This window comes from Diceros bicornis, chromosome 34 (genome assembly GCF_020826845.1).
Source record: "Diceros bicornis minor isolate mBicDic1 chromosome 34, mDicBic1.mat.cur, whole genome shotgun sequence".
NCBI classification, from domain to species: Eukaryota; Metazoa; Chordata; class Mammalia; order Perissodactyla; family Rhinocerotidae; genus Diceros; species Diceros bicornis.
Genome location: NC_080773.1, coordinates 18,891,707 through 18,911,401, shown reverse-complemented (window position 1 = coordinate 18,911,401; position 19,695 = coordinate 18,891,707). Strand labels below are relative to the sequence as shown.

General features: G+C 42.7%; 1 protein-coding gene across 4 annotated transcripts in view; it reads left to right on the top strand.

Moving 5' to 3' along the window:
- The first annotated feature begins 4,401 nt into the window (after positions 1-4,401).
- The window catches only part of ZNF229 (zinc finger protein 229), a 24,029-nt gene continuing 8,735 nt past the window's right edge, over positions 4,402-19,695 (top strand). The window contains exons 1-6 of one of the 4 annotated variants that reach the window (XM_058529521.1): positions 4,402-4,425; positions 5,271-5,358; positions 10,186-10,426; positions 10,623-10,678; positions 18,630-18,756; positions 19,272-19,367. In XM_058529521.1, coding sequence (XP_058385504.1) covers positions 10,393-10,426; positions 10,623-10,678; positions 18,630-18,756; positions 19,272-19,367 — 313 coding nt within the window. In that variant the 5' untranslated portion in view covers positions 4,402-4,425; positions 5,271-5,358; positions 10,186-10,392. Of the gene's footprint in view, positions 4,426-4,701; positions 5,359-10,178; positions 10,427-10,622; positions 10,679-18,629; positions 18,757-19,271; positions 19,368-19,695 lie in introns of those variants that run through there. The other 3 variants (XM_058529524.1, XM_058529525.1, XM_058529523.1) reach the window with 3 other exon arrangements.

Sequence of the window (19,695 nt, the reverse complement as noted above, 5' to 3'; positions counted from 1 at the left end):
ACACATGCATGAATCATTGGGGATCACAGAATTCTGCCTACCACATCATCTTAATAAGAAAAAAAATTAATTACCCTTGATACAGCACCTTCCTCCAGCTCTTAGCCCATTTCTTTGCTCTTCTTTGTGGAAAAACTAGAAAATGTCTACACATACTACTTCCATCCTCCCATTCCCAGTCTCTCCTGAGCTCACGTGGATTAGGCTTTTGTGTCCACTACTCTTTTCAAACTCTTTGTTCTCTCTTCATAACTATCAATGACCACTCAGAACTAACTATAGTGGTCATCCTTTTTATCTCTTCTCTCTTGACCTCTCAGCATTATTTGGTAGAGAGGACACTCTGTTGTTCTTTGAACACCTTACTTTCTACTCCCTGATGCCTCTACATCAGTGGCATTTCCATCTGTCTTCCCTTTTGATGGATCTTCTTCCTGGCTCAACCTCAAACGCCTAGTTTCCATCTCCAAGTGGACATCTTATGTGTATCTCAAACTTGTGATGTTTACCCTGCACTCAATCTACACCCTAAATTGTCACTCCCCAACTATCCACCCAGAGCCTCAAGCCCAATACCTAGGAGTGATCATTGACACTCAAATTCTCTTTCCCCACGTCCAGTCCATCAGCAGCAATTTCTGTTGACTCCTCCCTTCAAATATGTCCTGACTTCTTCTACTTCTCTCCAGTTCCAGCTACTAGACTAGCTCAGGCCACCATAACATTTTGCCTAGATTACGGCAACAGCCTCTTAGCTTGTCTACCTGCTTTCACTCTTCTTCCTATCTGATCTATCCCCTACGCAGCAGCAAAAGTGACATTTTAAGAATACAAATCATTCCTTGATTAAATACCTCAGTGGTTTTTCCATTGATCTTAGGTAAAATCACAAATTACTTTCCATGGCTTACAAAGCTCTAGGTGGTTACCTAATTCTCTGACATCTTCTAACCTTGTAATCCTTGTCACCCTTTATTTATACTTCAAACAAACTATCATTCTCTTTTTCTGATACTATTTCAAGTCTAAGCCTTCTATTACTTTACAGGATAAAGGTTTCACGTCCTTGGAGGCAAATCTTGGGGTGTCTAGGAAATGACGAGGTGATGAGGTACTAACTTTGCTCACGACCTCCCTCAACCACCTGAGCCACCAGAGCTTATGACCAGGGAACTCCCTAAACTGTACAGTTTTGGGGTCTTAGGATACAGGACATAGATTGAATCTGCCTTGTCAGGGAGTTCAGTAATTTACAGAAACACACCTTTACACAGAAGGATAGATAAAACATACTCTGGAAAATACTAGAAAGAATCAGGCCCTCCTGCATTCAAGATCATCTCCCTTGACCATTAGAATGGTCACTAATCCACTGAGACCTAAGACCACAAAATCCAGAGTGAAAATCAGGGAACTAGACGAATGAATATAGACAACACCTCTATTGTCTTCTCAAGTGTGGACAAGTGAGAGTGACCTGGCAGCAGACTGCCAAAGACAATAATAGAGGTCGTGCGTAAGATACAGAAAAGCTTTAAGAGTCCATTTTTATTTCTATTACATTAGAAAAACAATTTGGAACTCCAGGCCCATATTGTCCCTATCTAGACACATTGACTATTCGTAGTGTTTGGATTTATTACTACTCTAAGAAAAGCTTAGTATCTTTGTTGAAAAATCAATTGATCATAAACATAAGGGTTTACTTTTGGTCTCTCAATTGATCTTTTGGAGTAGATTTTCGTTATCAAGTTGAGGAATTTCTCTCTTATTCCTGTTTTGTTACGTTTTTCTCATGAACATTCATTTGTCAAATGCTTTTTCTACACCTTATTGAGATGATCTTTTTTGTCTTTTATTATATTGATATGGTGTGCTACATTAATTGGCTTTCAGATGTTAAACCAACTTTGCATTCCTGGGATAAATCCCACTCGATCACGGGGTAGTTGAATTCGGTTTGCTAATATTTTGTCCAAGATTTTCACATCTTTGTCCATGAGGAATAACGTCTATAGATTCTTTCCTCATGAATTCTTTGTCTGCCTTTGAAATCAGGGTAATTCTGGCATCATAGAATGAGTTGGGAAGTTTTCGCTCCTTCTCTGTTTTATAAGAGATTTTGTGTAAGATTAGTATGTTTACTTCTTTACATATTTGATAGAATTTACTAATGATTCTGCTTGGGCTTGGGCTTTTCTTTGTGGATAGATTATTTTTGTTTGCGAGGAAGATCAGGTCTGAGCTAACATCCATGCCAATTCTCCTCTCTTTGCTGAGGTAGACTGGCCCTGGGCTAACATCCGTGCCCATCTTCCTCTACTTTATATGGGACGCTGCCACAGCATGGCCTGACAAGCGGTGAATCAGAGTGCGCCCAGGATCCGAACCCGGGCCACCAGCAGCAGAGTGTGTGCACTTAACAGCTATGCCATGGGGCCGGCCCCCTGTGGATAGATTTTTAATTACTAATTCAACTTCTTTACTTGTTATAGGTCTGATTAATTTTTCCATTTCTTCTTGAGTCAGTTTTGATAATTGATACCCTTCTAGGAATTTGTCCATTTCATCTAAGTTGTCTAATTTTTCAGTAAATCTTGCTGAGAAAACTTGACAACAATCTGGTGAAAAAGAACAGTAGATCTTTTCTTCACACCATATACTGAAATAAGTCACACAGATATTAAATAGAACAATAAAACCACTAGAAGTTGTGTTGACTATATTTTCTTATTTTCTGTTTTTTTGATGCTCTGGCATTTGAGGCCTTAATCTTGGAGAGACCGCCCCTCCCAGGGCTAGCTAATTCCTAGATAGCAAACTACTCCCCTGTGAGCGCACCTTTGATATACAAACCAACAAATCCAGAGCTCACGCCCCGAACCATCTCCTTTATCACACTCTCACGCACCAAGGCAATATTGCCCCTGCCCTAAATCAACCCAGGACCAAGTACTGGACAACTAGGGACCACCCCTATAACCCAGAGGCCACCAGAATTATTCAAACTATACAATTCTAAGCTTATTCAGCATACCTACCCTGATTCGCCCAATCCTTCCCATAAAAACCCAATGAAGTCTCTGGGCCATGCTTTCCCCTCTCCTCTTCTGCCTCTTGCCCAAGCTTGATCCCTCCTCATGAGGCCCTGCATGGCATGCCATACCTCCTGTTTCTAGGGATCTCTGAGCATAAACTTCTTCCTTCACGACAATCATTTCCATGTCTGTGTGTCTTACCATACCTGATTAAAACAAATCCTGGGTGCTTTTTAGAACAGAAGTGAATACGGATGTGTACTTACTGGAAAATCAGGGTAAGGAAGTCTTTATAATCATATGGGAAAAGACAGAATCCAAAATTAAAGGACTGATCAATCTGATTAGATAAGAATTTTTTTTAACTTTATTTTACAAAAGTCCAAACTGGGAAAAAAATTCACCATGTAGGACAAAGTCCATACCATTAGTATACAAAGAGAAATTGCAAATAAATAAACAAAATATGAAAATGGGCAAAGGATATAACAGACAATTCACCCACCACTGACATATCAACATCTCTATGAGCAAAGAAATGCAATAAAAAAATGAGACAGCATGTTTGGTCTATCAAATTGGGAAAAACTAAAGAAAATAATTATTCCTAGTTTTGACACACTAAGATTGAAAGTATAACCCCATTGGCGGACAAGGTGGTGTTGTATCAAAAAATAAAAAACCCTAAGCAACCACTTAAAATGATTTCATTATTTAGTGACATGGAAAGCTACCCACAATATATGAAGTGGTAGGAAAAATACGGCTCCAAAATATTATGATGCCAACTTTATGGGAAGAAAAAATTTTAAATACATATATACTCATATAGGAGATGGAGAAATACATAAGCCAAGATATTAATGACGCTTGTTTCTGGGTGCTAAAATTACAGAAGACTTTAATTTCGTTATTTTTTCTTACATTTTTTTTCTTACTTTTCTTTACATTATTGTCTTTTTCTTTTTTCTTACTTTTCTTAACATTGATCATGCACTACTTTAGGAATAAATAATTTACATCATGACATCAATAACGCTTTACATCCTTTGGTGATGGGATTACAGATGTTTGTCTGAGAATATTGTCAGATTTTCTACAACGTGAAAATGTTATTACTGAGTAATGGCTTTTTTTATTTAAGGAAAGGAAAGAAACCCTTAGCGCCGGAACATCGCGTGCACCTCACCTGTCTCGGTACACCCGCCGTACCCGTCGCCCTCCCGGTGGCCTTGGCTAGGCTGGAGGTGGACGCTTATTGACGTCAGCACCTGGACCCCAAACAAGATCGCGCACCGCAGAGGATTCTGGGAAGTGTAGTCCGGTCCTAGAGTCTCCCACTTCCGCTTCCGGCCAGCGCACCATAGCCGTCGTTTCTGATGTGATGGTGAGTGGGGTAGGGGACAGGGAATTTTCAGCGGATCTTCGTTCTGGCTGCAGGCACAGGGGCCGGATCTCTAGGACCTGGTGGGGAAGGGGCGGCGAGGGGCGGAGGGTCGGAGCCAGGAGATTGCGACAGCGCGGCCTGGCGAAGGAAGGGTTTGAGGAGGCGGAGGCACCGAGCATCCCGGGTTGGGATGGGGGGCGAGGCTCGGGCCCGCAGCCCGTGGCACCCCCAGGCTTGAAAGGAACAGTTCAAGGCCGGCAGCTCCGGCTTTGAGACCGATCCAGGCCGTCGCGGATTGATGATCTCTTGAATTCTTTCACGGTAGCTGCCCAGCCACTTCTGTACCAATTGCAGTGTTTTCTGTCTGTGAAGTCAGCTCTGTAAAGAGCTGAAAGAGTTGAATCTTCATGTTCTGTATGTTTCCCTCTAAGCACTGTACAAGATGTCAGCGATTGTTTGCTGATGTCTTGTTGCTGGCTCTAGTGTAGTGTCTGAGGCACACGCAGGTTCAATTCCGCGCCGTGTCACACAGCATGTGAGAGTCACAGCTCTGAATTCAAATCTTGAGACTGTGTCCTGATTCTCATTGTGTCTGGAAGCTGCAGTGAGTGCAGGCTTGTAGACAGGGCCCAAAGAAGCAACGGCGTGGGCCCTTCTCTCTGAGCCCCCTAGGGAGGGAGGTCCCTTTCCTGCCCTTCTGAAGGAAGTAGTAGGAGTATATTCCAGGAAGGCTACGTGAAATGAAGAGGTAGATACATCCAACTGGTGCTCAGAGATTTCTCCCTGTGGTGTGTTAGGCATTGTGATCAAATCATCGTATCTCATGGCTCCTTTTTCTTTCACAGCCTGGCTTTCTTGGGACTGTTCCTGTCCCAGACAGAACTGCATAGAAGAGGAAGGAGTAACCCTGGTCTCTGGCCATTGGAATCCCAGGTGAGTAGAACTTTGATTTCTTTGTTGTTGTTTTATGGCACTGCCAGCTCCCTTCTCCATTGGGAGGTCTGCTTTCCTAGCCTTATTCTTCATCGGCTGGTTTTGGCAAATGCCCATTCAGGCCCTTCAGCCATAGCTGCCTTCTCCCGGAAATGGGTTTCTTCTAAGGCTGAGGAATTTCCGGATGTCTGTATTTCACGTATTCTCTCCCTGGCTTATAGTAGTGCTTCATTTGGTCAATAGATCACCCAGGCTTATACTGTTTCAGGGCTGTGCTAGGTCCAGGGAAGACATAATTATAGTAACTGTAACGGTATGCATTAATTAAGTGCTTATTGTATACCGGTTATTATGTTGAGGGCTTTCATTGCTGTATCCCTGGTGCCTGGAACAGTCCCTGGCAGATAGCTGCCTGTCAATAAATATTTGAATCAGCAAATCCATTTATATTTAATTTGCTCAGTAACTTTGTGAGTTCGATATTATTAGTCCCATGGTTCAGATGAGAATGCTGAGGCTTAGAAAGGTGAAGAAACTTAGCAAGCATCCTTGGTCAGGAGCTATTGTAACCACGAGTCAGAGGCCTTGCACCTGCACTTCGCTCTGTGCTCTTGTCAGCCCAGACCTTTGCACAGGTGATTTATTTTCACACACGTCTTAGAGACTGTCCATGACAGCGTGATTTCATGGTGCCCGTCCCACACCTGCCACCTATGTTCTGTACAAGAGAACCTCTATTCTGGTGGGTAGACAAGAATCTATCCCATTTGTTTTATTTTCTTCATTTGCCTTTTTGTAATCAAAGATCAGCTATTTGTAGACTCGTTTTCCCACCAGAATGCAACCACCGTAAGAGCGAGTGACTTGTCCATCTTATTCACTGCTGTATCCCGGTGTGTGTTCTAGGGTCCAAGATGTGGTTAGATACTGAGTGTATGTTTGTTAATGAACGAACCCCTGTATTTCTGGGTTAGTGCTGGGATGAATGAATAACAGCAGTGATAATAGTTTATTAAGGATTTGCTATCGGTTGGTTACTGGGCTCTGAGCTTTGTTCAGATAGCTGTGCATGTGGATGTGTGTGAGAGAGAAGGACTTAATTCACTCAACTCTGCAAGAAGTATCATCTTCATTTAACAGAAGAAAGAACAGACTCTTGCGGAAGTTTGTCACTCTTTGGTGTCAATGCAACTACCAAGTGGCTGACCCAGAATTTGAACCCACAAATATTGGAGTTTGACAGCTCCAATATTAAGAGAGAGACAAAAACTACAGCTTCCAAAACCTTGCTCTTCTTTTTGCTATCTGGATTAAAATGTCATAATTTACCTGTTTTCCTCAAACTTCAACCCCAGAGTCGTGTTTGATTTCTCCTTCTTTTCATCCCCACGTGTAATTATTCATCTAGTCCTGTTATTTCTACCTTTGCAATGTTTCTGATTCCTGTGACCTCTTTATCCCACTGCCTTTGTCGCCAATTATTTCTGTCCTCCTCTCTCCCTTCAGTGTGAGCTCCACACGGTCAAGGGCTGTGTCTTTCTTTATAACCTAAGCACCTGACATATAGCAGAGTTTCAGTAAATGTGTGCTGTCTTCCCAGCTGGAATGTCAGCTGCTTGAGTGCAGAGTCCTCGCCTGCCCTGATCACCATCGTGATCACCCAGCGTGGTCTTTAGCATGTAATTTACTAAGCGAACCAACTGGGGAACGAAATCCGTTCTGCTCTGTAGCTGGGATCAAAGGTCCCAGGATCCAGGAATCAGCAGGCCGAGTTCAGGTTAGTCCGATTCTCCCGTTTAAATATTTATTGAGCACCTGCGTTGTGCCAGGAGCGGACTACAGTCCCAGCCCTCCCCGAGCTCATGTTCTGATGGGCGCAGAAAGACAGGAAACAAGAAAAATAGGCGGGAGGTTAGATGATAATTTCACCGAGAAAAACGAAGCAGGGAAGGGGCTCTGGGAGTGCTGGTGGTGGGACTTGCAATTTTAAGTAGGATGGTCAGGACAATGATTTCACTGAGAAGGAGGCGCTTGAGCGGGGACCCAAAGGAAGTGAGGGGCCTGTGGACATCTGGGGAAAGGGAACAGCAGCAAAGACCCTGAGGTGGGTGCGTGACTGGTCTGTTTGAAGAACAGAAAGGAGGCCAGAGAGCAGAACGAGGAAGAGGAAAGATAAGTAGGAAATTGCGTATTGGGAGGCCGGAGAGTGTAAGGTCTTTTGGCCATCAAAAAGGCTTCATTGAAGATTTTGAGTGAAGTGTAGGTTTTGGCCAGAAGAGTGACATGATTTTATTTATGTTTTAAAAAGATCACTCTGGCTGCCGTGTAGGAAATAGACTGTAGGGGGACAGGAGTAGAAGCAGAGAGACCAGTTAGGAGGCTGTTGCAGTCCTTCAGGTAAGCGATGATGGTGGTTTGGACAGTGGCGGTAAGAATAGATCTGATTCTGGCTATAATTTGAAGGGTTTTTCTGATGATTGGATATGGAGTATGAAAAAGAAACATCAAGGATCGCTCCAAAATATGTTGTCTGACCATTTGAAAGAAGAGAAGGACCTCTAGAGGCAAATCTGGTGTTTGGTTTTGGGTTAAGTTTTTTTTGAGTTTGGTTTGGTTAAGTTTGAGATGCCTTCTGGACATCCAAGTGGCGATGTCACGTTGGCGTTAAATCATCGGCCTAGAGGTGCTGTTTGAAGCCACAAGGCTGGATGTGTTCATCAGGGGAGTGAATGAGTAGAGAGGGTAGGACTTCATGGACTAAATCTTGAGGCAGTCCTAACTTGAAGAGCTCAGGGGTATGAGGAGGGACCACAAGGAAATTTTGTACACCTCAGAAGCCCCTGGAACCTGGAAAATCAGACAGAGGAAGCTAGAGTATTTTAGCGTGTGCTACTTAAGTGTGGTCCCTGGAGCAGCCGTATCAGCATCGCCTGGAAACTTGTTAGAACTGCAGATTCTCGGGCCTCGCTGCAGAGGTAGTGGAATCAGAATCTTCGAGGCAGGGTCCAGCAGTCTGTTTTAACAGTCTCTCATGGTGATTTTTAAGCTAAGATTTGCACAGCACAGTCCTGGAGGATCATGAAGAGCTGAGTTTAAATGGTTGGTGTGGAGGGCTTCTTACAGATCTGGCCTCTGCTCTGCGCTTCCTCGTTGTCCACCGTGTAGGAGGTCAGCGTGTTGCCCAGTCTTCCACACTTGCTTCAGAGAGCAGTCCTAGTGCAGGGCAGTGCACGAACAGTGTGAGACAGAGAGGTGCTCGTCAGAGCGGGCCGTGCGAAGGTCTGAGACAGGTGGTTAGAGGAGAGCCGGAGACTTGAGCTCCTGAAGCCAGACAATCCAGGGAGTATCTTAGAGTGGACATCGCAAGTGTGTGTATGTTTGTCTGAACTCGCCCTGTGGCTTGGATCTCAAGAGAAAACACGTCAGGCAAGGAGGGGAAAAGCTCAGGGTCAGTGTCTTTGTATTACCTACTGACCAACTCTGAGTTGGTTCTAAGAGTTCTGTTCATCTCTGTGCATCACATGCTGTTGATGGACTTTCTTACGTACGGCCAATGTGCCAGACCCGTGCAACATGGAGAAATGCATAAAGGAAGGAGGCCTGATTCCCTTGATGATTTAGAGATCTTAACAGGCTAGGCTTTCTGAAAGGTGGTAATTTAAACAAAGTGTTGCTGGGTCCCAGAGTGATTGATTCAGTCTGGTGGCAGCAGGAGAAGGCTTCATTTACAAAAGGAATTTTTTTTTATTTTATTTTTTTCCCCCAAAGCCCCAGTAGATAGTTGTATGTCATAGTTGCACACCCTTCTAGTTGCTGTATGTGGGACGCGGCCTCAGCATGGCCGGAGAAGCGGTGCGTCGGTGCGCGCCTGGGATCGAACCCAGGCCGCCAGCAGCGGAGCACTAGCACTTAACCGCTAAGCCACGGGGCCGGCCCTACAAAAGGAATTCTTGAATTCAAGTCCATGGGCTTAATGCAGTTGGTTCATGAACTTGAGTGGGGAAATAATGTATACTAGTTGAACTAAAATTAGCATTTCCTTCAGTTTCCTTTCATTATGAATGTAGGCAGCAAACCACAATAGTATTAGCAGAACCTGTGACTGTTATCCATGTAAATCATAGATATTTTTATATCATATTGTAGTTGGTGTAGATGTTTCAGAATATTGGTTATGCTCTTTACTATTTTGAAATTACAGTCATTCATTCATTCTTGATGTTTAATGTTTAATAAAGAAGCACATACGTGGTGTAATAGTTTTGAAGGTTGTGTTTCAGTATAATTAGCTTTTAAAATAGTCCTGTGTGTTTTATTCTATGCATTTAAAACAGTATTCTGAGTGGGAGTCCATAAGCATCGCCAGACTGCCAAAAGAGGCCATGGAACAAAAAAGGTTACAAACTCTGATTTAGAAGACATTTGCTAGCCTATGTCCTGATTTTTAGAATCCTTGAGGACAGGGATGTGTTTATTTTCTGTCTTTGCAACCTCCACGGTATTGCATTAGTAATACTAATTTACACTTCAGGTTTTCCTTCACACGACTCACATCCCATATGTTTGTGGAGTCTCTGAACACTTCTGTAGGGCCCCGTGTCTCACTGTGAGACTTCTGCTGCTGGGCCCTCCCTGAAGACCCTTCACTGGCTGTCCCCGGCCGTCTGCGACTTTCTTGGCTCTCTGGACTCTGAGCCCCGCAGAGCAGGGACTATGCATACAGCTGCTCAGTAAATGTCCACTGAATGGATGGTATCCAGAGGGTGTGAACTGGGGGGCCCAGAAGAAAGAACTCAGATAAAGTCAGGTTCCCTCTTGAGCCCACAGGTCCCTGGAGCGTGGGAACCAAGCAGGTTCTGCGGAGCGGAGGGGGAGGCAGGTACTTCTGACCCCAGGTATCCATCTGACGCTCCTTGTCAGAGCTTGGAGAGTCTCGAGAATGAGGAACTGCTGGATCTTCTGCTTCTCCAGCTTAGGAAGATCAGAGAATAAATAAACTTGCTGCTGCTCTCGGAAAACCCAGCAGAGGAGACCATGGAGACTTTGCCCTCAAGGCCTAGGGAACGAGGTGAGAGGTTATGGAGGCTGTGGGGTGGGGGAGAATCTTAGCCGGGTGTGGAGAGAGAAGGAGTTAGGTGGATGAGGAATTGTGGTAGGTGACGGGAAACGGTCTCTAAAGCACAGACGTTCCTGAGGTCCAGGTAGATAGTTCGAGAGCACAGGCGGGCACCACCTCATCTCATGGCTTCTTTCTCTTCCTGCAGCTCTTCATTCTCAAGCCTCGGCCCTTTCCCCAGGTGGAGACAAGACCAACTTTCAGGTGGGTTGAGTCTTCTTTTCTCTCTAGAAATACTTAGGGCATCAGAGAGTCAACATATCCCCCTTCCTTGGGAAAAGGAAAAAGAGAAAAAAATGTACTGGGGGTGAGTAATTACATTACTCATTGCGTTTATCCACCAACAGCTGTGTGAGAGAGAGGATATGATCTTATTTTAGAAATGAAGAAATGAGTGGTGAGTCCTGGATTTGAACCAGGTCAGTGTGACTCTGTAATTTGCCTCTCTGCTCTGCATGCTGCTGCCAGTAATAGTTTCATCTAAGGGCCTGAGCCCAAATTATGCAGAGAGGTAACCCCAAGTAATGAATTCTCTTTCTCTTGTTAAGTGAAATGAGCAGCTTTACGAGGCAAAGATAAGTTTTAAAGAAAAGCAAGGCTTTCTTAAAAGGTGTGCGAACCGGGGAAGTACACAGCCCGCTAGTTGATAGGCGAGCCCCCGCCTGGTCTTTGGGTGGCTGGGGGTTAAAGGCAAAAAGTGCAGGGTTTGCAAGGCGAAGGCTGAGTCCATTTCTGATTGGTCACCCTTCCCAGCTACAGTGTGTCTTGTGCCCGGGACTTTCTAGATGTCCTGACTGCAGGGAAAGGCTACTGCATTGTTCTCTGGCCACTGGAGACAGTCAAGATTAAAATGTAATTTTTTATTTCTGCCCATAGCTCAGCCTTGAGGTGGTCATGGTAACCGTCATGTTGATTCTGGCCTCATGCTTATTTGTTTCTTTTATCACTCTGCCTGTGTTTTTCTCCTCATTGGGATGTTTCTCTACTTCATGTATAGATGTCATATTCTCCTTGTAATACCCCCTACTAAAAATTACATCGTGAACAAAGTTAAAAGACAGCATATTGGGGGAAAAGAATGTTTCATCTATGCCAAAATTTTAATATTCTTATTTTTAAAAGAGAGGTTTGAATAAAACCCGGGCATTCTTGTTCAGGAAGGAAGGAAAAAAGAAACACACATGGCCCATAATCATATGAAAAGATGGTCAGCCTCTATTAGTCAAAGTAATACTGATTAAAACAAGGTGGGATTCTTTTTCTAGCCGATGGCCAGAGATTTGAACAATCAGCATTCACAGTTAGCCAGAGTATGGAGAAATGGGAACATCCACACAATTGCAAGGGGCATTTCGGCCTGTCTGGAAGTTCTGCATACCTCTGCTCCAGTATTTCCCACTGCAAGAATTTATTCTAAATCAGAGCAAGTGTTCAAAGGATGACCATTGCAGCATCGTTCATAACAGTGCAAAAAAAACAAACCTCCATTGGATTGATGTTATATTGATGAATTATTATGGTTTCATTCATTCTTTTATCTAGATCCTGTGCTATTATCAAGTGAGATAAAGTGGATAAAAATGTTAGGACATGGAAAGATGCTCCCTCTCTCTCTCAGTGTATGCGTGCATTTATGTTAACTTACTTTTCCTTTAAATTGAGAAAAAAAGAAATCAAAGCAATTGTAGGATTTTAAGTACATGTCTTTTTTCAGCACGAGAGATTATTTTATAAAACCTTCTCTTATGAAAAGAAATTTCAAAAAAAATTTTGAAAGTTTGAGTCCCTTTCTTTTACTAAATGCTTTAATTTTAAATATTATTGCTGAACTGCTTGCTGTGAGGGCTAAAGAAATCAGCACTCTTTTACGTCCCACCATCTCCTGATATTCTGTTGTTGTTATTATCATTACCTTCTGATTTGTCACCATTGATTCCCAGAGGTGAGCTGTCTCAGTTCTGTCTGTATAAGTTGTTGCTCGCCACCTCTCTTTTACCACAGTTTCTTTGTTTCTGACTTTATTTTGATTTATCTGTAGGTTGGCTTAATTTCATGCACACTTTGTTTTTTTCCAAAGAAGACTTGTGGATGCTGTATCCACTGAGTTTTTGCTCAAGTGGCAAATTGTCTGGGCTTAAAATTCTTCATTCATACTTTCCAATCTTTGTATAAGTTACTTCATCTTCTGCTGGCATTAAGTCTTGTGATGGTTGTTTTTCTCATGGCTTCTCCGTTCATCTTCTGGTGAGCAAAGTTTATTCTGGTCATTTTTTCCAGAAAGACCTGTTGTGTTTATACTTGACAACATCTTGGCTGAGTGTCATTTTGAAGGGTCACACTGTATTGCCCTTGCTTTGTGATCTTATGGCATTTAAGTAGTTCTTTTTCTGCCTGGATGTCTATTGTGACTATTATTTTATTCATTGGGTCCTCCTGGAACTTCTATTGTAAATGGTATAACTTTTAGATCTATCTTCCCTGTCCTTTAACTTTTCTTTTGTTCTCTTCTTTGAAATTCTCCATTGTGTTCCAGGAGCCTGCTCTCTTTTCCAGTTCACTGGCTTGTTCTTCCCCAGTGTTCATTCTACTGCTTAGTTCGAGATCTCTTGAGGTTTTTTTTTTTTTTCCCAATCATAGCAGTGATTTTTTTACAGTTCTAAGAACTCTGATTATTTTTTTTCTAGCAAGTTCTTCCCCTCTGCAAAAAAAAAAAATCTAGTGAATGTAGCTTTTGAGTCCTGTGTTTTAAGACTGTCTTAACCTCTTCAGAAGCCACTGAGGTTCACTACTATGAGACCTTTCTCCTGCCTCACCCCACCTTCTAGCCACATAAAAGGGTTACTGTGGGACTACCACCAACATATTTTTGGATTGTCCACCTGACTATCTCATAGTATTAAGCCTGTGCAACTTGGCCATGTTAATAATACTAGCTTACATATATTTTATTGTGAATGTCAAAATAAAAATTTAATACAAGTCAGACAATACCAAGGTCTATACGAAAAAAATTAGGTTTTCTCTTCCAATTCTGTCCTCCCTAATATGCCCACCATTAACAAAAAGATGTGTATCCATCAACATCTTTGTCATGTGAAAATGTATATACGTAGGTTGCTCCCTTTTTATTTTTATTTTTTTATTGAGGTCACATTGGTTTATAACATTATATAAATTTTAGATGTATGTCATTATATTTCGACTTCTGTATAGACTGCATCGTGTTCACCACCAGAAGTCTAGTTGCCATCTGTCACTGTACACATATGCCCCTTTACCCTTTTTGCCCTCCCCCACCTCCTTCCCCTCTGGTAACCACCAATCTATTCTCTGTATCTGTGTGTGTGTTTGTCTTCCACATATGAGTAAATCATACAGTATTTGTCTTTCTCCGTCTGACTTAATTCCCTTAGCATAATACCGTCAAAGTCTGTCCATGTTGTCGCAAATGGCAAGATTTCATTTTTTTTATGGCTGAGTAGTATTCCATTGTGTATATATACCACATCTTCTTTATCTGTTCATCCGTTGATGGGCACTTATGTTGTTTCCAAGTCTTGGCTATTGTGAATAATGCTGCAGTGAACATAGGGGTGCATAAATCTTTTTGAATTAGTGTTTTTGTGTTCTTTGGATAAATACCCAGAAGTGTAATAGCTGGATCATATGGTATTTCTATTCTTAATTTTTTGAGGAATTTCCATGGTTTTCCATAGTGGCTGCACCAGTTTGCACTCCCAGTAGCAGTGTATGACAGTTCCCTTTTCTTCACATCCTCTCCAACACCTGTTCTTTCTTGTCTTTTTAATAATAGCCATTCTGGTGGATGTAAGGTGAGATCTCATTGTTGCTCCCTTTTTTAAACAGAAATGGACAAGTGGATGTTTTACATGTAGTCCATATTTTACTACTATAAGATATTCCATTCAGATTATTACCAGTTTTAGCACTACGACCAGTACAGTGATAAATCTCCTTTCCTACGCACAGACACATATGTTCTCGTATTCTGTGCTTTAATCTTTAAATTCTATAGTATAGATTTCTAAATATTGCTGGGCCAAAAAGAATGCACTTCTTTAAAAATTTTTTAATATATTATTGTCAGACTATTTGAGAGAAAATCGTAGCAGTTCATGCTGTTTCCACATACCTTCAACTCCAAGGATATATCAATACTAAATGTTTCTGCTGATCTGATGGAGGAGGGTGTGTGGCAAAGGTCTCCCATTTTACTTTACAGTTCCCTGCATAGTAAGCTTGATGAGCATCTCTTTGTATGTTTCTTGGCTGTATTTGTTTTCTCATCTGTGAATTGCTTATGAAATGCTTTTGCCCATTTTTTCATTAATTCATTTCTTATCATATTCTTAGGAGTTCTTTCGATGGTAGGGTTGTTAACTCTCCTATCAAAAGTGTCACAGTTAGAGGAAGATGGGCATGGATGTTAGCCCAGGGCCAATCTTCCTCCGCAAAAAGAGGAGGATTAGCAACAGATGTTAGCTCAGAGCTAATCTTCCTCACCCACATACACAAAAAAAGTATCACGGTTATTTTCTCTCAAACTTTCTGAATGGCGACTTGACCATAAAGAAGTTTAAAATTTGACATAGTGAAATGATTTGTTAGTTCCCTTTTGAAAATCTGGTTTCATATCTAGTTTCAAAAGACCATACCCATCCTAAGCTTAATCAAAAAAGCATCTAAATGATTTTTTAATATTTGTATTAAAAATTTTTCATCTCTAGTATGACTGTCATTTATTTTGGTAAATAACTCAAGGTTGACATTTAACTTCATTTTCTTCAAGATGGATAGCTAATTATGATGATGCTATTTATTAAATTAATCATTCATTTGCAAGTCAACTGAAATACCATCCTTATCATTTATATATTTATTTTTATATTTATCTATGTATGTATATAGATATGTATAAAATATGTATGTATATTATATATGTGGGGAGAGAGAAAGAAAGATAACAATCGATTCATCTTTTACATGATCTCCCTGTTCCTGCATTCTGTACTGTGGTCCTCTGAGTTACTTGAACATCTTCGGCATTGCTTATACTATTTATACTGAACACATACTTTTGAAATGAAAAATTATGAAGAAAAAATGAATAATGTTAGAATTAAAGTCTGGCTAAACTTAGTCATGATGTTCTCCAAACCAGGTGTGCTTTCTCATAGTAGAACTTGAATACCTTTCCTCAGTCATTTGTGTGGTCGTTGATCTGTTCACGTTTTCTTTCATTGGTGCGTTCAGCAAGTATTTGTTGCACGCCGGCTATGGGCCATAATTGCATAATTCTAAGCACTGGTGATGTATCAGAGAACAGAACAGGACATCCCTGCCCTCGTGGGGCTGCCATTCTACAGGAGGGAGACAGGTAGTAAATAACTTAAAAACAAGATAACTGCTCTCACATATTTTGAGGGACATGGGCAGGGTGAACTGGGAGAGTATCTACAATCATCCAAGCAAAATATGATGATGAGTCAGACTAGAGAGATGGAAGTAGAGATGGGGAGAAGTGGATAGATTTGAAGTGTATTTTGGCATAATAGCAGACATTTTTATGAACTAGATGTGAGAAATGAGGAAAAGGGAAGAATCAACGATGACTTTAAGGTAGATAGTACTTGTGTTTAGCCTCATGGGGTTGATAGGAGAGAACTATTTGGGAGGAAAGACTCCATTCTGTTTTGGTGTGTTTTGCTTCATGATACCTTTTAGACCTCCAAGTGGTGGTTGGATAAGGCGGGACTCAGTGCAGAAGGCTGGGCTGGATATCAAGATTTGGGAGTTGGTAGCTGGTCCACATCTGTTTAATTAATTGCCAAACCAACTGCCTCTGGCCTCAGCTTTCTCCCTCCTCACACTGCCTCTGGTCTTGGGATTGATCTAGGATTCTGCTGGGAAATGTGCTCTCTTGGTGGCACTCCTTCTCCAAAATGGGATTGTGGGTTCCTCTGGTCTGTGATCCTTCTGCTCTCATTTGGGCGGCCATATAGCAGAGTGGTTAGAGCATGCTTAGTCAGGCCGCCCGAGTTCAGTCCTGGCTCTACGCTTATTGGGTGTATGTTCTTGGATGAATGATACTCACTTTTCTGAGACCTCGTTTCTCTCATCTGTGAAATGGGGATAGCAATAGTAACTGCCTTGTAAGTAGTTACTGACAATAGATAATAGAGCATTTCCGACACTCCGGGAAGTTCTCACTTTCTGTGAATTCCATGAGGATTAAATGAGACAGCTCATGTAAAAATACTTAGCCTAGGGCCGGCCCGGTGGCGCAAGCGGTTAAGTGCACGCGCTCCACTGTGGTGGCCTGGGGTTCGCAGGTTTGGATCCCGGGTGTGCACCAACGCACTGCTTGGCAAGCCATGCTGTGGCGGCGTCCCATATACAGTGGAGGAAGATGGGCATGGATGTTAGCTCAGGGCCAGTCTTCCTCAGCAAAAAAAAAAAAGAGAGAAGGATTGGCAGATGTTAGCACAGGGCTGATCTCCTCACCAAAAATAAATAAAAATAAAAATATATGAAAAAAAAATACTTAGCCTCGTGCCCACCTCCTAGTAAAGTTGCTATAAGTATAAGGTATTAATAATATCTACTTTATATCTTCTCATTTTCTGCTCCCCTAGTAACATACCTCTTGGCTTTCATAGGACAGTTGTTAAAGTATGATGCCTCTGGAACTAGGCTCTGTGTGTTCGCATTCTAGCTCTTTCTCATACTAGCTGTATGACCTTGGCCGAGTTATTTGACCTCCTGGTTTGGGGGTCCCCAAGACCACCCCATGTTTGGAGATTTGCTAGGACTCACGGGGCTGAGTGTGTATTTTACTCATGGCTAAGATTTCTCACAGCCACACTCCTGGCTGTGTCTGGCTTCCTCCAGATTCATGTGCCTTTTCCCTCTGCTGATTTTGCTTTTTTTTTTTTTCTTTTAACCATAATAAGTCTTAGCTATGAGCGTGACTGTGTACTGAGTCCTGTGAGTCCTCCAAGCGAATCAGAGAATTTGGGGATGGTCTTGGGGCATACCAACACAAGCCCCATCAAGGCAGAGTTGTGTCTTTCTTGCTTATCTCTCTAGTTCCTGGGCCTAATACTGTTTTGTAGGTACTGAATATTTCTTGAATGAGTAATGACATTGACATGCATGCACCAAACCTTACTAGGGCTATCTTGCCTTCCTTCTTATTAAAAATATACCCATGAATTTTTTTTCAAACTGAAATACCTGTGGAATCACAACTCACTCTTCCTTGTAATACCTTGTCACAGGTATTCCAGGGACAGGCCGAAGGTAAAGTGTAATTCTAAAAGCCCTCATATACAGTTGTCTCCCTCTCAAGAAAGCATGTCACAGTCTAAGTGAAGACAGTGATGATGTAGGAATATAGTTGATTGCTATATTTCAGAGGATATAACTGCCATTTTTTTCCTTGCTGAACTGGAGCAGTTTGCGTAAAAACTTGGGCCATGATTCGTAACCGAGGCTGACACAGCACGACTGGAAACTCTGCAGTTTGAAGCGCCGTGTTAGAGGTCTCCTCTGGGTGGAGGGTGGTTGCATAAACACACATTGGCTGCTTCTGCCAAGTGCTGACATGGTAGCCCATAAAAGATGTGTCTATGGAGGGGATGGGGGGCTATGGCAGTAAAGGGCGGATTTGCCCAACTGCTGGTGGAGGGGTGAGGGGTGGTTGGTGAAGAACAGTCCTGGTGGTAAAGAATGGTTTTGGGGTGTGTGCAGACGTGGGCCCTCTAAAATTAGGCGCTATTGGAACTGTAAGTTGTCATGGTCTTTTTAGAGGAAGAGTCAATAATCTACAAGTTAGAGTCAACTTGTAAAATGCGCAGATCCTGTGATTCAACCGTACCAGGTCTAGGAAGTTGCCCTCAGAAGTGCTCACAGCGAGCAAAGAATGTTCCTTGCTTTACTCTAGATGACCATGGAAGATCAGTGGGTTAGAATCGGAATGATTGGCACCAAACGTTAATAAAAGCTGATCTGACTTGCCAAACTGAACACCGTCTTGCTTTCTTGTCTACTTCTCTTAGTGATGCCAAGTAAGTTATAGCAAACTTCCTTTTCATCTGGTGGGTGTTCGTGTTGATGGTGCTTCCCATTCTAGGAGCCATTGACCTTCGAGGACGTGGCTGTGGTCTTCACGGAGGAGGAGCTGGGGCTGCTGGACTCCGCCCAGAGGCAGCTGTACCGAGACGTGATGCTGGAGAACTTCAGGAACCTGCTCTCTGTGGGTGAGGGGAGCCTCTGGTTGATTGAAACTTAACTTATTGGAGTGTTCTGGTTCCCCAGAGAAGATATTTTTGGTCTTTGTACACAAGTTAAATCCTTTTTTTTTTTTTTTGTGAGGAGATCAGCCCTGTGCTAACATCTGCCAATCCTCCTCTTTTTTTGCTGAGGAAGACTGGCCCTGGGCTAACACCCGTGCCTAACTTCCTCCACTTTATATGGGATGCCGCCGCAGCATGGCCCGCCAAGCAGTGCGTCTGTGCGCGCCCGGGATCCAAACCGGCGAACCCTGGGCTGCCACAGCAGAGCGCGTGCACCCAACCGCTTGCGCCACCGGGCCGGCCCCAAGTTAAATCGTTTTTTTTATAGAACTGCTAGAAAGTAGTTGCATTTGGCCAGTCCCAAATCTTTTCCTGTCTGTCCTTCACAGGCCTGAAGGTCATGGGATTAGGACTACATTTTTAGATTACTTTTTGCACCTCAAAAATGAGCCTAAGCCTTGCATTTCACGCATTTTCAGGACAACAACCTTTCCAACCTGATAAGGTACCCCATTTGGAAAAAGACAGAGAGACTTGGGTGACACAGAGAGACACTCCAAGAGATGTACATCCAGGTGAGAACCATGGAGCCTTGAGTCCTAGCTGGGGAGTGAGGGGATCAGCGTGACACAGAGGCCCAGTCCTCACCCTTGATCTTCCTGTGGATCCTGCTGGAATCATTGTAGCTGTTTGTTCTGCAACCTCCTTTCTACTGCTCAGTCCCCACCTTCTCATGGTTCCTTCATGCTTTTCAGAGAATGACATACCCGGAGCGAGTAAGGGGTCTCTGGACTTGCCTCCCTCTGATCGAAAGAGTCAGGCTGTGTAAGACAAGCCAGTGACAGAGAGACTGTTCCAGAAGATTGAGAGTCCTTTGATGGATTTCTCACTTAACTCCAATAT